The sequence below is a fragment of the Coregonus clupeaformis genome, chromosome 9, assembly GCF_020615455.1.
Source record: "Coregonus clupeaformis isolate EN_2021a chromosome 9, ASM2061545v1, whole genome shotgun sequence".
NCBI classification, from domain to species: domain Eukaryota; kingdom Metazoa; phylum Chordata; class Actinopteri; order Salmoniformes; family Salmonidae; genus Coregonus; species Coregonus clupeaformis.
This window is the reverse complement of record NC_059200.1, coordinates 31,171,741-31,191,837: the sequence shown is the minus strand read 5'-3', so window position 1 is coordinate 31,191,837 and position 20,097 is coordinate 31,171,741. Positions and strand designations below refer to the sequence as shown.

Here is a 20,097-nt window from a genome sequence, read left to right as displayed (position 1 = left end):
GCTCAAACCTGTCCTTTGATCCTAGCCTATCACCATACCAACACAAACCAAACGTTAGGGAAGGCTACAGTCATTCTGAATCATAGCACACGTCACAGGAGCAGGCATGTCAATATGCTCCACTATCTTCATCACTTCTACCTTCACCCTGGATTCTGTGTGTGAGTGAGATTGAGACGCCCAGCCATAGTGAAGGACTTCGTTTCCCGAACTGCAACGCGCCCCATGATGATTCAAACAGCTGACAGACGGTAAACGCTTATGGGAGAGCTGTCAGGGAGGGAGATAGGAGTCTCTCGGCGGAACGGGCAGAATACACAACCCGAGCACTGTTGGACTTTGGATTGCTTTGGACCAGGATCTTGATATCGAGCATTTTGTGACATTTGTTAAGTTCAATAATATTGCGTCGTTGGTGCATGTGCATTTTAACATTCACAGTTTGCATCTACCCCCTAAACCCGTGCCCAATGCCGAGGAATGGATAGTGTGTCTGATAAAGGTGGAAAGATGGTCAAGAGTGATGAGCAGTCGGAGAGGGATAGTGGCGGTGGCGCAGCCATGGCAGCTCTACACCAATGCGAACTCATCCAGAACATGATTGAAATCTCCATATCCAGTTTACAGGGGCTCCGGACCAAATGTGCCGCGTCCAACGATCTCACACAGCAAGAGATACGTACTTTAGAGGTAATTAACTCTTGAAAACGCATGAATACGGCGGTCCAAACTGCGGAGTCATGTATGTCCGGCTCAGTTCTGGGCTGCAGCTCTTTAGTGGCTGTATGCGAGGCGCCCCATCAGTTTCCTCCTATTTTTCACAATACACTGTAGCTGTATTGCGCGATGCATGATTATTTAAAGAATAGGCCTATGTTTACACATGCACTGTGACTTCCCACATTATAGGCTAGGCTATTGATATGCTATAAATAGACTTGTCACTGACGTTGATCTGGTTATTATTGTGACCTCTTTCTCTAGGTGAAATATTTGGCTGGAACCCCGGATATTTTGCAGCAATGTAGCTAATGGTGCAGTTGAAATCAAACGGGCCAAAAATCAAACGGGCCAAATTGATCTCATGATGTCATTGTCTCTCTTTTTATTTTTATTATATTCTTGGTCACGATTCCGCATTTCTGCATCAGACAAGCCAAATTTGGGGGCGAACGAAATGCAGAATTAAATAGCAGAGCATTTCTCGGCAATGGTAAACACCCCTCATGCCAATAATCCTGATAAATTCCCTGACCAAAGCTCTGAGCCAATTAAAGCCAAGGTGTGGATATTGACAGTGTTCACTGCCTAATGCGTTCCCTGCACCTGTCTGTGGATCCAAATTCATTTCAGTCGTGTTGGGGATGACTTGGTTAGCATGTGTAAACAATTCTGATGAACCAACCAGGGGTTAAATTGTGCATAGGGTGATGGCCTACATGTAGGCTCTGGTCTTTATGCCTATAATAAAGTGTGCACTAGCTTACTGTAGTATGCACTTGGAAAATGTTATCATAGGAATAATAGAATAGGGAAATTGTATTATAGAGCAATATCATGTTCGTGGGCTTAGATAGTATTCTCATCTGTCATGACATTGGTCCGGCCTGCATTCAGTCACCAACATACACAAATATATACTGTATAAGTAGAGCCATTCTCTGCATGCAAATTAAATGAAAATACTAATATCAGTGATATGCATGCATGCTCTTCACATTTGAATACGATTTTCAGGTTGGTGTTTGTATTTGTGGAAAGCACATGCTACTACTCGTCCACTCCAGATTAAGATCACTTAATTGCACAAAAGGTCCAAACGAAATTTGACTTCGACTTTTAACCCAACCCCTCCGAAAGACACGCATACATACACTCAGTGGCCAGTTTATTAGGTACACCGTCTATTCACGAAAATAGTTCGCTCCTACAGACAGTGAACCATGTGGCCCTGGCTTTTTATATAAAACGGGCATTGAGACATTCAGTTACTGTTTGATTGAACATTAGCGACTTTGAGCGTGGTATGATTGTCAGTGCCAGGCGCGGCAGTTCTAGTATCTCAGAAACAGCCGGACTCCTGGGCTTTTCATGCACGACAGTATCTAGGGTTTACCGAGAATGGTGCGACAAACAAAAAACATCCAGTCAGCGGCAGTCCTGTGGGCCAAAACAGCTATTTGATGAGAGGTCGAAGGAGAATGGTAAGACTGGTGCAAGCTAACAGGCGGCTCACAAACAGGCAAATAACGGCGCAGAACGACATCTCGGAACGCACAACTCATCGGTCCTTGTCACGGATGGGCTATTGCAGCAGACTACCACACCTTTTACCACTCCTATCAGCTAAAAACAGGAAGAAGAGGATCCAGTGGGCACGCGATCACCAACACTGGACAATTGAGGAGTGGAAAAACATTGCCTGGTCCAACAAATCGCGGTTCCTGTTGCGTCATGCATGTGTCCATGGCCCCATCCTTCCTGGTGTCAACGGTACAGGCTGGTGGTGTAATGGTGTTTTCCTTACACATGTTAGGTCCCTTTACCAACTGAGCAACATTTCAATGCCCCAAAGAATTCAGGCTGTTCTGGAGGCAACGGGGAGTCCAACCCTGTACTAGATGGGTGTACCTAATAAACTGGCCACAGGGTGTACATACAATTCTCCAAAAACCTGTATATGTGAGGGGCTGCCACACTTGGCGCCTGGGGAGCTGTTGTTGTGGGAGGTTAAGTGCCTTGCTCAAGGGCTCAACGGTAGGCAATGGCATCTAGGATTTGATACCAGCAATTCTCTGATTGCCAGCTCACTTCCCGGAAGATTTTTCCTGTCGGAACCGAGATTCGAACTGTCTGGCTCGCATCTCTAACTGCTAAGCTACCTGCCGCCCCAGATGTTTTTGAAGAGTGCATTTACTTTTCGTATTTCTTCAACATCTGAGTTGTTAAAAGGTTGGGTCTATTTGAGTGGTGATTGGACTGAATCACTAGTTCTCATTAACCTGTTTCAGGACAAAGAAAGACCTCAAGTAAGTATTAGAAATAGAAAGCAATGAGTGGGTGATACAGTGCCTTCGGAAAGTATTCAGACTCCTTGACTTTTTCCACATTTTGTTACGTTACAGCCTTATTCTAAAATTGATTAAATTGTTTTTTTCCCTCTTCAATCTACACACAACGCCCCATAATGACAAAGCAAAAATTGGGTTTTAGAAATTTTGATAATTTATTACAAATAAAAAACTTAAAAATCAAATCAAATTTTATTTGCGACATGCGCCGAATACAACAGGTGTAGACATTACAGTGAAACGCTTACTTACAAGCCCAACAATGCAGTTTTTAAGAAAAGAACAAACAAACAAAAAAGTGTTAAGTACAAAATAGATAAGTAAAAAAGAAAAGAGGGGGTTGGGGTGGGGTGGGGTGGGGGGGCAATGCAAATAGTCCGGGTAGCAATGATTAGCTGTTCAGGAGTCTTATGGCTTGGTGGTAGAAGCTGTTAAGAAGCCTTTTGGACCTAGACTTGGCGCTCCGGTACCGCTTGCCGTGCGATAGCAGAGAGAACAGTCTATGACTAGGGTGGCTGGAGTCTTTGATAATTTTTAGGGCCTTCCTCTGACACCACCTGGTATAGAGGTCCTGGATGGCAGGAAGCTTGGCCCCAGTGATGTACTGGGCTGTGCGCACTACCCTCTGTAGTGCCTTGCGGTCGGAGGCTGAGCAGTTGCCATACCAGGCGGTGATGCAACCAGTCAGGGTGCTCTCGATGGTGCAGCTGTAGAACTTTTTGAGGATCTGAGGACCCATGCCAAATCTTTTCAGTCTCCTGAGGGGGAATAGGCTTTGTCGTGCCCTCTTCACGATTGTCTTGGTGTGTTTGGACCATGATAGTTTGTTGGTGATGTGGACACCAAGGAACTTGAAGCTCTCAACCTGCTCCACTACAGCCCCGTCAGTACTTTGTTGAAGCACCTTTTGGCAGCGATTACAGCATCGAGTATTCTTGGGTATGACACTACAAGCTTGGCACACCTGTATTTGGGGAGTTTCTCCCATTCTTCTCTGCAGATCCTCTCAAGCTCTGTCAGGTTGGATGGGGAGTGTCGCTGCACAGCTATTTTCAGTTCTCTCTAGAGATGTTCAAGTCCGGCACTGGCTGGGCCACTCAAGGACATTCAGAGACTTGTCCCGAAGCCACTCCTGCGTTGTCTTGTCTGTATGCTTAGGGTCGTTGTCCTGTTGGAAGGTGAACATTCACCCCAGTTTGAGGTCCTGAGCACTCTGGAGCAGGTTTTCATCAAGGATCTCTCTGTACTTTGCTCCGTTCATCTTTCCCTCGATCCTGACTAGTCTCCCAATCCCTGCCGCTGAAAAACATCCCCACAGCATGATGCTGCCACCACCATGCTTCACCTTAGGGATGGTGCCAGGTTTCCTCCAGACGTGACGCTTGGCATTCAGGTCAAAGAGTTCAATCTTGGTTTCATCAGACCAGAGGTGCCTTTTGGCAAACTCCAAGCGGGCTGTCCTGTGCCTTTTACTGGGGAGTGGCTTTCGTCTACCATAAAGGCCTGATTGGTGGAGTGCTGCAGAGATGGTTGTCCTTCTGGAAGGTTCTCCCATCTCCACAGAGGAACTCTGGATCTCTGTCAGAGTGACCATCGGGTTCTTGGTCACCTCCCTGACCAAGGCCCTTCTCCCCCGATTGCTCAGTTTGGCCGGGCGGCCAGCTCTAGGAAGAGTCTTGGTGGTTCCAAACTTGTTCCATTTTAAGAATGATGGAGGCCACTGTGTTCTTGGGGATCTTCAATGCTGCAGAAATGTTTTGGTACCCTTCCACAGATCTGTGCCTCGACACAATCCTGTCTCTGAGCTCTACGGACAATTCCTTCGACCTCAAGGCTTGGTTTTTGCTCTGACATGCACTGTCAACTGTGGGACCTTATATAGACAGGGATGTGCCTTTCCAAATCATGTCCAATCAATTGAGTTTACCACAGGTGGACTCCAATCAAGTTGTAGAAACATCTCAAGGATGATCAATGGAAACAGGATGTACCTGAGCTCAATTTCGAGTCTCATATCAAAGGGTCTGTATACTTATGTAAAGAAGGTATTTCTGTTTTTTATTTGTTTTAAATTTGCAAACATTTCTAAACTGTTTTCGTTTTGTCATTATGGGGTTATTGTGTGTAGATTGCTAAAAAATAATATTTAATCCATTTTAGAATAATGCTATAACATAACTGTGGAAAAAGTCAAGGGGTCTGAATACTTTCCGTTGGCACTGTATATGCCTTCTACAGTAGGCCTATCACTGCCACCACTCAAACTGCCACTTTAATTATTTCTTCCTTCACACTGGGCCAGGTTTCCTGTTAATTCAGGATGTCCATCTCCCCAGTATATTGGGCCACACTGGTAAGAGCTCATTATCGCTGAAGAAAAAGGACACTAAATCCTTTGGAAGACATTCAAAACCAGAAATGGTCATTCAGAATCCACATTCCTCCAGGCCGTACATGCCCTGATCCCATCTTCACACACACCCTGAACCAATCAAATGTGGGGGTGCTAGAAAGAATCTGGGTAGTATTACAGCACCAAATTTACGTGCTAGTTTTAGTCACAGTATTTCATAGGTACAAAAGCCATAACCATTTGGTTGAATCACCCCCATCTGTTTGTATGAGAAGATTGTAGTGACAATTGGAACAGAGAGAGGGGCTGTTAACCACAAGTCCCCCAGATCTGTCTTGGACTTGGCCATGAAATCCTAACTGGCAGAAATCTGACAAGCCTGTCTCAGCTTGACACTCCCAAAACGGTCCACAAGAGTCCCGTGTACAACAGCAGAGTGGAAAATATAAATTGTCAATACAGCTAAATGGCCTAACGGCTCAGTTAATTTGTGTGAAGAATGAGAGAAGTGAGCGCAATCAAGAGGCTTGAACTCACATTAGATTCTTACTGAAAGAGCTTTATTATGGCACTCCATCCATGGCAGTTGTTTTTGCAGTGTACCTTGTCGGTGAGAAGATAATGGTGCTTTGCTCTCCATGTGGAGTACCGCAAGGTGGTGCTTCAGTTTTCACACACTAATTCCTGTCTGAAGCATGATATCTCTCACACACCTGACCCCTCTGTCTGTCTCCATGTTTGCCTATCCTTTGCCATGTCTCCCCGTCATTGTCTCTCTGTGTCTCTGAAGCAGTTTGACTAATACACTTAAGCACTGAATGACAGGAGATTATATCCGCTCCCAATAATCTTCTACCAAACATCCTCAAGGGACAGAAAAGTATTCACACACCTTGACTTTTTCCAATTTTGTTGTGTTACAAGGTGGGATTAAAATTGTTAGAATTTTTTTGTCAACAATCTACACAAAATACTCATGTCAAAGTGGAAGAAAAATTCTAACAATTTTAATCCCACCTTTAAGAGGCTCCTCTGTCCTCCACTCGTTACCTGTATTAATGGCACCTGTTTGAACTTGTTATCAGTATAAAAGACACCTGTCCACAACCTCAAACAGTCACACTCCAAACTCCACTATGGCCAAGACCAAAGAGCTGTCAAAGGACACCAGAAACAAAATTGTAGACCTGCACCAGGCTGGGAAGACTGAATCTGCAATAGGTAAGCAGGTTGGTTTGAAGAAATCAACTGTGGGAGCAATTATTAGGAAATGGAAGACATACAAGACCACTGATCATCTCCCTCGATCTGGGGCTCCACGCAAGATCTCACCCCGTGGGGTCAAAATGATCACAAGAACAGTGAGCAAAAATCCCAGAACCACACGGGGGACCTAGTGAATGACCTGCAGAGAGCTGGGACCAAAGTAACAAAGCCTACCATCAGTAACACACTACGCCGCCAGGGACTCAAATCCTGCAGTGTCAGACGTGTCCCCCCTGCTTAAGCCAGTACATGTCCAGGCCCGTCTGAAGTTTGCTAGAGTGCATTTGGATGATCCAGAAGAGGATTGGGAGAATGTCATATGGTCAGATGAAACCAAAATATAACTTTTTGGTAAAAACTCAACTCGTCGTGTTTGGAGGACAAAGAATGCTGAGTTGCATCCAAAGAACACCATACCTACTGTGAAGCATGGGGGTGGAAACATCATGCTTTGGGGCTGTTTTTCTGCAAAGGGACCAGGACGACTGATCCGTGTGAAGGAAAGAATGAATGGGGCCATGTATCGTGAGATTTTGAGTGAAAACCTCCTTCCATCAGCAAGGGCATTGAAGGTGGACAATGATCCCAAACACACCGCCCGGGCAACGAAGGAGTGGCTTCGTAAGAAGCATTTCAAGGTCCTGGAGTGGCCTAGCCAGTCTCCAGATCTCAACCCCATAGAAAATCTTTGGAGGGAGTTGAAAGTCTGTGTTGCCCAGCGACAGCCCCAAAACATCACTGCTCTAGAGGAGATCTGCATGGAGGAATGGGCCAAAATACCAGCAACAGTGTGTGAAAACCTTGTGAAGACTTACAGAAAACGTTTGACCTGTGTCATTGCCAACAAAGGGTATATAACAAAGTATTGAGAAACTTTTGTTATTGACCAAATACTTATTTTCCACCATAATTTGCAAATAAATTCATAAAAAATCCTACAATGTGATTTTCTGGATTTCTTTTTCTCATTTTGTCTGTCATAGTTGACGTGTACCTATGATGAAAATTACAGGCCTCTCTCATCTTTTTAAGTGGGAGAACTTGCACAATTGGTGGCTGACTAAATACTTTTTCCCCCCACTGTACATGTAGGTAGAGTTAAAGTGACTATGCATAGATAATAAACAGAGAGTGGGAGCAGCGTAAAATAGGGGGTGGGTGGGTGTATGGGGGTGGACAATGCAAATATTCCGGGTAGCCATTTTATTATCTGTTCAGGAGTCTTATGGCTTGGGGTAGAAGCTGTTAAGAAGCCTTTTGGACCTAGACCTGGCGCTCCGGTACCGCTTGCCGTGCGGTAGCAGAGAGAACAGTCTATGACTAGGGTGGCTGGAATCTTTGACAATTTTTAGGGCCTTCCTCTGACACCGCCTGGTATAGAGATCCTGGATGGCAGGAATCTTTGCCCCAGTGATGTACTGGGCTCTACGCACTACCCTCTGTAGTGCCGTGCAGTCGGAGGCCGAGCAGTTGCCATACCAGGCAGTGACGCAACCAGTCAGGATGCTCTCGATGGTGCAGCTGTAGAACTTATTGAGGATCTGAGGACCCATGCCAAATCTTGTGTGGGGGAATAGGCTTTGTCGTGCCCTCTTCACGACTGTTTTGGTGTGTTTGGACCATGATAGTTTGTTGGTAATGGGAACACCAAGGATCTTGAAGCTCTCAACCTGCTCCACTACAGCCCCGTCGATAAGAATGGGGGTGTGCTCGGTCCTCCTTTTCCTGTAGTCCACAATCATTTCCTTTGTCTTGATCACGTTGAGGGAGAGGTTGTTATCCTGGCACCACACAGCCAGGTCTCTGACCTCCTCCCTTTAGGCTGGCTCATCGTTGTCGGTGATCAGGCCTACCACTGTTGTGTCGTCGGCAATCATGGGTGAACAGGGAGTACAGGAGGGGACTGAGCACGCACCCCTGAGGGGCCCCCGTGTTGAGGATCAGCGTGGCAGATGCGTTGTTACCTACCCTTACCACCTGGGGGCGGCCCGTCAGGAAGTCCAGGATCCAGTTGCAGAGGGAGGTGTTTAGTCCCAGGGTCCTTAGCTTAGTGATGAGCTTTGAGGGCACTATGGTGTTGAACGCTGAGCTGTAGTCAATGAATAGCTTACTCACGAAGGTGTTCCATTTGTCCAGGTGGGAAAGGGCAGTGTGGAGTGCAATAGAGATTGCATCATCTGTGGATCTGTTGGGGCGGTATGCAAATTGTGTGGGTCTAGGGTTTCTGGGATAATGGTGTTGATGTGAGCCATGACCAGCCTTTCAAAGCACTTCATGGCTACAGACGTGAGTGCTACGGGTCTGTAGTAATTTAGGCAGGTTACCTTAGTGTTCTTGGGCACAGGGTCTGCTTGAAACATGTTGGTATTACAGACTCAGTCAGGGACAGGTTGAAAATGTCAGTGAAGACACTTGCAAGTTGGTCAGCGCATGCACGGAGTACACGTCCTGGTAATCCGTCTGGACCTGCGACCTTGTGAATGTTGACCTGCTTAAAAGTCTTACTCACATCGGCTACGGAGAGCGTGATCACACAGTCGTCCAGAACAGCTGATGCTCTCATGCATGCTTCAGTGTTGCTTGCCTCGAAGCGAGCATAGAAGTAATTTAGCTCATCTGGTAGGCTCGTGTCACTGGGCAGCTCGCGGCTGTGCTTCCCTTTGTAGTCTGTAATAGTTTGCAAGCCCTGCCACATCCGGCGAGCGTCGGAGCCGGTGTAGTACAATTCAATCTTAGGTCTGTATGGACGCTTTGCCTGTTTGATGGTTCGTCTGAGGTTATAGCGGAATTTCTTATAAGTGTCCGGGTTAGAGTCCCGCTCCTTGAAAGCGGCAGCTCTACTCTTTAGCTCAGTGCGGATGTTGCCTGTAATCCATGACTTCTGGTTGGTGTATGTACGTACGGTCACGGTGGGGACGACGACATCGATGCACTTATTGATGAAGCCAGTGACTGATGTGGTGCACTCCTCAATGCCATCCTCAATGCCATGGGAAGAATCCCGGAACATATTCCAGTCTACATTTTTTGCAGTTTTACTTTAGTGCCTTATTGCAAACAGGATGCATGTTTTGTAATAAAAAATGTTTTATGTACAGGCTTCCTCCTTTTCACTCTGTCATTTAGTTTAGTATTGTGGCGTAACTACTATGTTGTTAATCCATCCTCAGTTATCTCCTATCACAGCCATTAAACTCTGTAACTGTTCCAAAGTCACCATTGGCCTCATGGTGAAATCCCTGAGCGGTTTCCTTCCTCTCTGGCAACTGAGTTAGGAAGGACACCTGTATCTTTGTAGTGACTGGGTGTATTGATACACCATCCAAAGTATAATTAATAACTTCACCATGCTCAAAGGGATATTCAGTGTCAGATTATTATTTATTTTTTACCCATAGGTGCTCTTTTTTGAGAGGTATTGGAAAACTGAGGCATTGGTTGAATCTGTGTTTGAAATTCACTGCTTGACTGAGGGACCTTACAGATAATCGTATGTGTGGGGTACAGAGATGAGGTAGTCATTCAAAATCATGTTAAACACTATTATTGCACACAATGAGTCCATGCAACTTATTATGTGACTTATTAGGCAATGTTTTTCTCCTGAACTAATTTAGGCTTGCCATAACAAAGGGGTTGAATACCTATTGACTCAAGACATTTCAGCTTTTCATTTTTAATGAATTTGTAACATTTTCTAAAACCATAATTCCACTTTGACGTTATGACATTGTGTGTAGGCCTGAGACACCAAATCTCAGTGTAATCAATTTTATATTCAGGCTTTAACACAACAAAATGTGGAAAAAGTCAAGGGGTGTGAATACTTTCTGAAGACACTGTATGGACATGAAAGGTTATTCAGAGCTTAAACAGAGTCCATAGCTTACAGGTTGTAGCTTATTAATGTCTCTTGATATGCATTTCCATCAATTAGTATTTTGGATTAATGCATCACCATGTTATCTGTGCAGATAATCCATCCCTGAGCCTACCTAATGATCAGCAGATAGAAATGCATAATCTGTGTTGTCTTCTCATGGTGTTGGAAAGAGTTTTCCTGTGCGGCTTGTGGTGTGAGCTATTGTGGCTGTTTCTATATTTAGACAGCGTTCTTCCTACGCATTTTCAGTGTTGGTTGTTAAGTAAGAAAATCAAATGACGCGCTGAGAGGGGAGAGCAGGGAGGAGGGAATCAAAGCCAATTTTATTTATTTGTATTTTTTATTTGTATTTTACCTTTATTTAACTAGGCAAGATAGTTAAGAACAAATTCTTATTTACAATGACGGCCTACACCGGCCAAACCCTGACGACGCTGGGCCAATTGTGCGCCGCCCTATGGGACTCCCAATCACGGACGGTTGTGATACAGCCTGGAATCGAACCAGGGGGTCTGTAGTGACGCCTCAAGCACTGAGATGCAGTGCCTGCACCGCTGTGCCACTCAGGAGCCCGAATTAGCTGGGCTACTTCGTTTGACATGGCAACCGCTGTGTCTGTCAGAGGCCTAGGAGACGACCGGGGAGAATCTGGCTATCACCGGAGAAGACACAAGCATATGATTGCAGCAATAACCACCCTATTTCTGTTCCCTATTTTTTATTTATTGGTAAAGCAAACTGTGTAATCCAGCAGTCAGATTGCATGGGGTGGAAATCATGGTGGTTTTAGCCCAGCAGGCAGCCTTTGAGCTATTCTTAAACATATTGAGGATGCAGCATTGCTATGTGTCTGGTAATTCTGAGGTCTGCAGTGTTTGTGTAATAGGAAAGAAGAATTTGCATGACATGGCTCCTCATAGTAGGCTACAAGGGGTTCCTTTGCCCTATTCAAACATGCTTCCTTCCTTTCTTCCTTCCTTTCTTTTATCCTTCCTTCCTTGAAGTGAGAACCTGATATGACATTATTAGATTGGTGAGAACATTCATTATTCATTGGTGAGAACATATTATTATATTTCGGTAACATTTTACATGCAGTTGCTCCTATACCTGTGTAATAACACTACAGTAGCTTTGAAATTGCGTACTAACAGACTTTAGTGATTTTGTTATTATTACTCCGGTGCACTAAGGAACAGTCCCTATTCCTCATTCTTGTTAGAAGGGTTCTATATATAGCATGTTTGCACAACTGAATTTGCTATATTTTATGTATTTTGTGTTTCTAATGTTGAATTCAGTTTAATATCAATTCAAAAATTCTGTGTAGCACAAAAAGAGAATTAGGAGGCACGATTTAGAGAATGATACAACACCAGCTCAAACTCCTACTCTAAGTTCTATGGGAATTGCCTGGTTAGATAATAATGCATGTTTAGTTTCAAATGTTTCTCAGGAGAAGACACTCATTAGCCCGCCCCCGTGCTGTTCTAACTCACTCATGTCAACGTGTAACCCATAACACTCAACAGTGATCTTCTAATTGATGTGATGTGGCTACAATTGATTCAGGGGCTTGATGCAAATGCAATCCCTAAGTTGCGCTATTGTGTTGTAGTTCCTGAGACGCCTACATGTAGTCTACGCCAGGAGATAACATGCAAAAACCTCTCCGGCACTCTAGTATCAGGCATTTGAGAAATGTCTCCCAGAATAGAGCTGTGTGCCAATGACTGTTGTAGGTTATCACACTGCAGCTCTAGACGGAGCACACGTGCACTTACATCAGTTTTAATGATATTGTGACTTTTCCTCTATACTGTACACACACTTAACTGCACAGACTCAGAACTATTTCTGAGCCTTTTAAGAACTGTAAAGAAGTGTGTGTACGGGACGTTTGCAATGCACGTGTGTGTGTGTGTGTGTGTGTGTAGTCCGTGTGTTGGCCAGGGCTGTGTTGTTGGGGAGCTGGGGCGGTGGCTGGGGCACGCCAGGGACTGACCTTATACAACATAAGAACAGAGGATTAGTGGCAGCAGCCAGCGAGTCCCACAGCCCCTTCCCCTCCCTGTGGGGTCAGTCAGCCCCAGTGATGACAGAGGAGGGGTCAGCGCAGCGGGCCATTGTCTCTGACAGTCACCCAGGGCGACGGGCGCTCAGCCCCTTCACATAGCCCTCGTGGCACGTGACGCTCCCTCCCTGCACCACCCGTAACTGTGCCTCTGTCCATCGTGTCACCCTGGTGGTGGGCGGGGGTGATTTGTGGCACCTTCATTTTATTACCTGGGGGCTGCTTAATATGCGGCAACACGTCACAGCTGTTTGTTAACATTTTAAGGCCCAATACAAAGGCCCAGTGCACACAGTGACAGTGACTGGGCGCCCACATTTTATTAACGCTACCATTGCCAGCATGGGGCCAGCAGATAAGGACCGATGAGGCTATAGGCGAAAAGACAAAACACAACAAAGCTTCCTTGTCACAAGGTCCTGTGTGCTTGATGGTGATAGTATTGTGTACTGATGTGTTCTTGTGCCTCCTCCAGTTATAAAGACAGATACAAAAAAATAAGTATGATTTTAAAATGAATGTATTGTTTTGGAAGACAACCATCATAGACACAATTAAACACTTACACATTTATTTAGCATCTTTAAAATGTGTGGGCTTCTGGGGGGTAGATTCAGAATCCATGTGGGTCCATATGCCCACCCTGACCACAGACGGCAGATGCCTTAAAAACTGCTGTACAATTCTGAGGGGACCAAAGGATAATTATACATAATACAGGTGACAATAGAAACTGCCAAGAGTCATGGAAGACTCAAATTGTTTTAGCTCTGAGAAATCTGTTGTTACCTTCTCATAGTCTAAGTTCTGTTTCCCCGGGAAAAATAAATCTTGCACAATTCTCCTGCAGAGAGGCATTGCTGTCATTGGCAAAGACATCAATGTAAGGCTGTCATCCAACGTTTATGAGAGTACAAGACTGTTATTTAGCTGAATCTTGAGGAAACAATTGGAACAGTAGGAGTTTGTCCCCTGTGTCAGACCGGTGTTCTGGTGTCTTTCTGGCTGTGCTCTGGTGACTTGGTTCATATTGGCTGTCACTCATCTCCTCAAGGCACTAAAGTGTTTCCATGGTGTTGTTTATCTCAATTTTCAGACTAACAGGTGGGATCTGAGGCTAGTCAGACCAACCCATCCCCCACCAGGCTCCAGTCTGAGTTCATGAGTTCCATCCTCCTTAACTGATCACAGGACTGATTGGAGAATCTATCGGTCTCTAAATCTGACTCTGGTACATTCTGAAGCCCACTAAGGTGCTCAGTAATACAACCCTATTTGAACACACGTCTGTAGAATGGGGCAATGCTACTCCAGCTTTTTGTCTTTCTATAGGAAATGAACTGTCATTCAGATGTTATCTAAAAAGATAAATGTGTGTTCTTTTTCAGAACTGCAAAGTTGTCTCTAGTCTGAGGTGTAATTTCAACAGATATTCCACATGGATGTGTACTGTCTGACCCTCTGTGTTTCATGTCTATGGGAAAATCCCACTCTACAAAATGCGTCTGACTACTCTGGAGTGAGGTTGCTAGGTTACCTGACGTCACTCTTGCACCAGTGTATTGTTCACTGTGCTGCCTGCGTGATCCCCATCTACCTGTGTGTGTGTGTGTGTGAATGTGTGGTGCTCGTGACAGGTGTCTCTGGTGCCCAACTACACAACGTCATGTTCCACAATGAGACTGCTGTCTCTGCAACTCACAGCTGAAAGATAATAAGGGAAAGCATTAATAAAATGTATGACTCGGGTATTCGAACCAGCAACCTTTTGGTTACTGGCACAACACTCTAACCGCTAGGCTGCTTGCCACCCTACTACCTGCTGTACTACTGTTGTACCTCATGTTTCATGACCATTCAAGCTATACCGAGAGAAGTGCTGACAGAAGTCTACTTCATAATGCAGTCTCATTCTGCTCTGTGGAAAAGTAATGTTGAGCTTATAAAGTAAAGCTTACATCCTGTCTCTCCACTAAAGGAAGACCCACAGATACAATGAAGAGAGCTAGTTGTCGGGAAGAAGAAGCTTACTGGCTCTCTTGTCCACCCACAGCATGAGCTCTTCTAATTGGCTAACCTCAAAGGTCAAATGCTTGCACCTAAAACAATGGTCAAAGTCCAGACACATTGGGTCAGTATACAGTATACAGAGTTGACTGGGCATAGAATAGCATAGGGCTCCCTTTAACCAGTCCTGTCAGACAGTCTATATTTGAAGTGATTCAGTAATCTACTATTACCTTCACTGGTCATAGTACCATTGATGCTTTAATGAGTCTAGTCATAAAGAAGATCTTGCTTCCTATTCATATTTGGCCTCCTGTCTCTTTTCCCTTTGCGGTCCCTGAGTTTGTTGCTTCTAAAGATCATATTTGTATTTTTGTATTTATTATGGATCCCCATTAGTTCCTGCCAAGGCAGCAGCTACTCTTCCTGGGGTACAGCAAAATTAAGGCAGTTATACATTTTAAAAACGTTGAAGAGTGTGCAAAGCTGTCATCAAGGCAAAGGGTGTCTATTTGAAGAATCTCAAATATAAAATATATTTTGATTTGTTTAACACTTTTTGGGATACTACATGATTCCATATTTGTTATTTCATAGTTTTGATGTCTTCACTATTATTCTACAATGTAGAAAATAGTAAAAATAAAGAAAAACCCTGAGTAGGTGTTCTAAAACTTTTAACCGGTAGTGTATCTATAACATGAAATCCATGTGTACATGTGTGTATAGTGCGTATGTTTTCATGTATTTGTATGCATGTGTCTGTTTGTGTTGCTTCACAGTCCCCACTGTTCCATAAGGTGTATTTTTATCTGTAAAATCTAATTTTACTGCTGGCATTAGTTACTTGATGTGGAACAAAGTTCCATGTAGTCATGGCTCTATGTAGTACTGTACGCCTCCCATAGTCTGTTCTGGACTTGTGAAGAGACCTCCGGTGGCATGTCTTGTGGGGTATGCATGGGTGTCCGAGCTGTGTGACAGTAGTTCAAACAGACATCTCTGTGCATTCAACATGTCAATACCTCTCACAAATACTAGTAGTGATGAAGTCAATCTCTCCTCCACTTTGAGCCAGGAGAGATTGGCATGTATATTGTTAATGTTAGCTCTCTGTGTACATTGCAATTTTCCTAAGTCCCTCTATGTGGCACCTGACCACACGACTGAACAGTAATCCATAGTAATCCAAACTAGGGCCTGTAGGACCTGCTTTGTTGATAGTGCTGTTAAGAATGCAGAGCAGCGCTTTATTATAGACAGACTTCTCCCCATCCTAGCTACTGTTGTATCAATATGTTTTGACCATGACAGTTTACAATCCAGGGTTACTCCAAGCAATTTTGTCTCCTCAAATTGCTCAATTTCCACATTATTCATTACAAGATTGAGTTGAGGTTTAGGGTTTAGTGAATGATTTGTCCCAAATACAAATATTTAGGACTAACGTATTTCTTGCCACCCATTCTGAAACTAACTGCAGCTCTTTGTTAAGTATTTCAGTCGCTGTAGTAGCTGACGTGTATAGTGTTGAGTCAAGATTGAAAAAAAGTAATGGGCCTAGACAGCTGCCCTGAGGAATTCCTGATTCTACCTGGATTTTGTTGGAGAGGCTTCCATTAAAGAACACCCTCTGTGTTCTGTTACACAGGTAACTATTTATCCACAATATAGCAGGGGGTGTAAAGCCATAACACATACGTTTTTCCAGCAACAGACTATGATCGATAATGTCAAAAGCCGCACTGAAGTCTAACAAAACAGCCCCCACAATATTTGTATTTGTATCATACATTTCTCTCAGCCAATCATCAGTCATTTGTGTAAGTGCTGTGCTTGTTGAATGTCCTTCCCTATAAGCGTGCTGAAAGTCTGTTGTCAATGTGTTTACTGTAAAATACACCATTTTTTCCCAAAAGTTTACTAAGGGTTGGTAACGGGCTGATTGGTTGGCTATTTGAGCCAGTTAAGGGGGCTTTACTATTCTGAGGTAGGGAAATAACTTTTGCTTCTCTCCAGGCCCGAGGGCACACACTTTCTAGTAGGCTTAAATTTAAGATATGGCAAATAGGAGAGACAATATCGTCCGCTATTATCCTCAGTAATTTTCCATCCAAGTTGTCTGACCCTGGTGGCTTGTCATTGTTGATTGACAATAATAATATTTTCACCTCTTCCACACTTACTTTACGGAATTCATAATAACAATGCTTGTCTTTCATAATTTGGTCAGATATACTTGGATGTGTGTCAGCGTTTGTTGCTGGCATATCATGCCTAAGTTAGCTAATCTTGCCAATGAAAAAATCATTAAAGTAGTTGGCAATATCAGTGGGTTTTGTGATGAATGAGCCATCTGATTCAATGAATGTTTGCCTTTTTGTCCAAAATTTCATTTAACGTGCTCCAAAGCTTTTTACTATCATTCTTTGTAATTTATCTTTGTTTCATAGTGTAGTTTCTTCTTCTTTTAATTCAGTTTAGTCACATGATTTCTCAATTTGCAGTAATTTTGCCAATCGGTTGTACAGCCAGACATGTTTTCCATCTCTTTTGCCTCATCCCTCTCAACCATACAATTTTTCAATTCCTCATCAATCCACGTGGATTTAACAGTTTTTACAGTCATTTTCTTAATGGGTGCATGCTTATTAGTAACTGGGATAAGCAATTTCATTAATGTGTCAAGTGCAGCGTCTGGTTGCTCGTCATTACACACCACGGACCAACAAATATTCTTCACATCAACAACATAGGAATCACTACAAAACGTATTGTATGACCTCTTATACACAATATTAGGCCCAGCCTTTGGAACTTTGGTTTTCCTAGATATGGCTACTATATTGTGATCACTACATCCAATGGATTTGGATACTGCTTTCAAACAAATGTCTGCAGCATTATTATTTATTATTATTATAATTATTATAACACACCTTGTTGTTCTCCCTGGTCCCATTGCATATAGACAGGCTACATGTTTTTTTTGTTTCTTTACCTTTATTTAACCAGGTAAGCCAGTTGAGAACAAGTTCTCATTTACAACTGCGACCTGGCCAAGATAAAGCAAAGCAGTGCGATTTAAAAACAACAACACAGATTTACATATGGAATAAACAAAACGTACTGTCAATAACACAATAGAAAATATATATACAGTGTGTGCAAATGTAGTAAGTTATGGAGGTAAGGCAATAAATAGGCCATAGTGCAAAATAATTACAATTTAGTATTAACACTGGAGTGATAGATGTGCAGAATATGATTTGCAAATAGAGATACTGGGGTGCAAATGAGCAAAATAAATAACAATATGGGGATGAGGTAGTTGGGTGTGCTAATTACAGATGGGCTGTGTACAGGTGCAGTGATCGGTAAGCTGCTCTGACAACTGATGCTTAAAGTTAGTGAGGGAGATAAGTGTCTCCAGCTTCAGAGATTTTTGCAGTTCGTTCCAGTCAATTGCAGCAGAGAACTGGAAGGAATGGCGGCCAAAGGAGGTGTTGGCTTTGGGGATGACCAGTGAGATATACCTGCTGGAAAGCATACTACGGGTGGGTATGGTGACCAATGATCTAAGATAAGGTGGGGATTTGCCTAGAAGTGATTTATAGATGACCTGGAGCCAGTGGGTTTTGCGACGAATATGTAGTGAGGGCCAGCCAACGAGAGCGTACAGGTCACAATGGTGGGTAGTATATGGGGCTTTGATGACAAAACGGATGGCACTGTGATAGACTACATCCAATTTGCTGAGTAGAGTGTTGGAAGCTATCCTACCGAAGTCAAGGATCGGTAGGATAGTCAGTTTTACGAGGGCATGTTTAGCAGCATGAGTGAAGGAGGCTTTGTTGCGAAATAGGAAGCATATTCTAGATTTAACATTGGATTGGAGATGCTTAATGTGAGTCTGGAAGGAGAGTTTACGGTCTATTCTAAGTCAGACCCGCCGAGAGTAGTGATTCTAGTCGGGCGGGCGGGTGCAAGCAGCGTTCGATTGAAGAGCATGCATTTAGTTTTACTAGCGTTTAAGAGCAGTTGGAGGCCACGGAAGGAGTGTTGTATGGCATTGAAGCTCGTTTGGAGGTTTGTTAACACAGTGGCCGGCACAGTGGGGCGGCAGGTAACTTAGTGGTTAAGAGCGTTGTGCCAGTAACCGAAAGGTCGCTGGTTCTAATCCCGTGCCGACTAGGTGAAAAATCTGTCGATGTTCCCTTGAGCAAGGCACTTAACCCTAATTGCTCCTGTAAGTCGCTCTGGATAAGAGTGTCTGCTAAATGACTAAAATGTAAAAAATGTAAATGTCCAATGAAGCGCCAGATGTATACAAAATGGTGTCGTCTGCAAAGAGGTGGATCTGAGAGTCACCAGCAGCAAGAGCGACATCATTGATATACACAGAGAATAGAGTCGGCCCGAGAATTGAACCCTGTGGCACCCCCATAGACTGCCAGAGGTCCAGACAACAGGCCCTCCGATTTGACACATTGAACTCTATCTGAGAAGTAGTTGGTGAACCAGGCGAGGCAGTCATTTGAGAAACCAAGGCTATATTTAGTCTACCAATAACAATGCGGTGATTGACTGAGTCAAAAGCCTTGGCCAGGTCGAAGAAGACGGCTGCACAGTACTGTCTTTTATCGATCGCGGTTATTATATCGTTTAGGACCTTGAGCGTGGCTAAGGTGCACCCATGACCAGCTCGGAAACCAGATTGCATAGCGGAGAAGGTATGGTGGGATTCGAAATGGTCGGTGATCTGTTTGTTAACTTGCCTTTCAAATACCTTCGAAAGGCAGGGCAGGATGGATATACAGTGGGGAGAACAAGTATTTGATACACAGCCGATTTTGCAGGTTTTCCTACTTACAAAGCATGTAGAGGTCTGTAATTTTTTATCATAGGTACACTTCAACTGTGAGAGACGGAATCTAAAACAAAAATCCAGAAAATCACATTGTATGATTTTTAAGTAATTAATTTGCATTTTATTGCATGACATAAGTATTTGATACATCAGAAAAGCAGAACTGAATATTTGGTACAGAAACCTTTGTTTGCAATTACAGAGATCATACGTTTCCTGTAGGTCTTGACCAGGTTTGCACACACTGCAGCAGGGATTTTGGCCCACTCCTCCATACAGACCTTCTCCAGATCCTTCAGGTTTCGGGGCTGTCGCTGGGCAATACGGACTTTCAGCTCCCTCCAAATATTTTCTATTGTGTTCAGGTCTGGAGACTGGCTAGGCCACTCCAGGACCTTGACATGCTTCTTACGGAGCCACTCCTTAGTTGCCCTGGCTGTGTGTTTCGGGTCGTTGTCATGCTGGAAGACCCAGCCACGACCCATCTTCAATGCTCTTACTGAGGGAAGGAGGTTGTTGGCCAAGATCTCGTGATACATGGCCCCATCCATCCTCCCCTCAATACGGTGCAGT

General features: G+C 44.0%; 1 protein-coding gene across 5 annotated transcripts in view; it reads left to right on the top strand.

Annotated features, from left to right (window-relative positions):
* The first annotated feature begins 258 nt into the window (after window positions 1-258).
* Window positions 259-20,097, top strand: part of LOC121573752 (kinase suppressor of Ras 1) — a 54,980-nt gene continuing 35,141 nt past the window's right edge. For all 5 annotated transcript variants that reach the window (XR_006002089.2, XM_041885971.2, XM_041885970.2 and 2 more), the window contains exon 1: window positions 259-690. Coding sequence is in view for 4 of the 5 variants with exons in the window: in XM_041885971.2 (XP_041741905.2) it covers window positions 481-690 (210 nt within the window). In the remaining variant the exon portion in view is untranslated. The remainder of the gene's footprint in view (window positions 691-20,097) is intronic.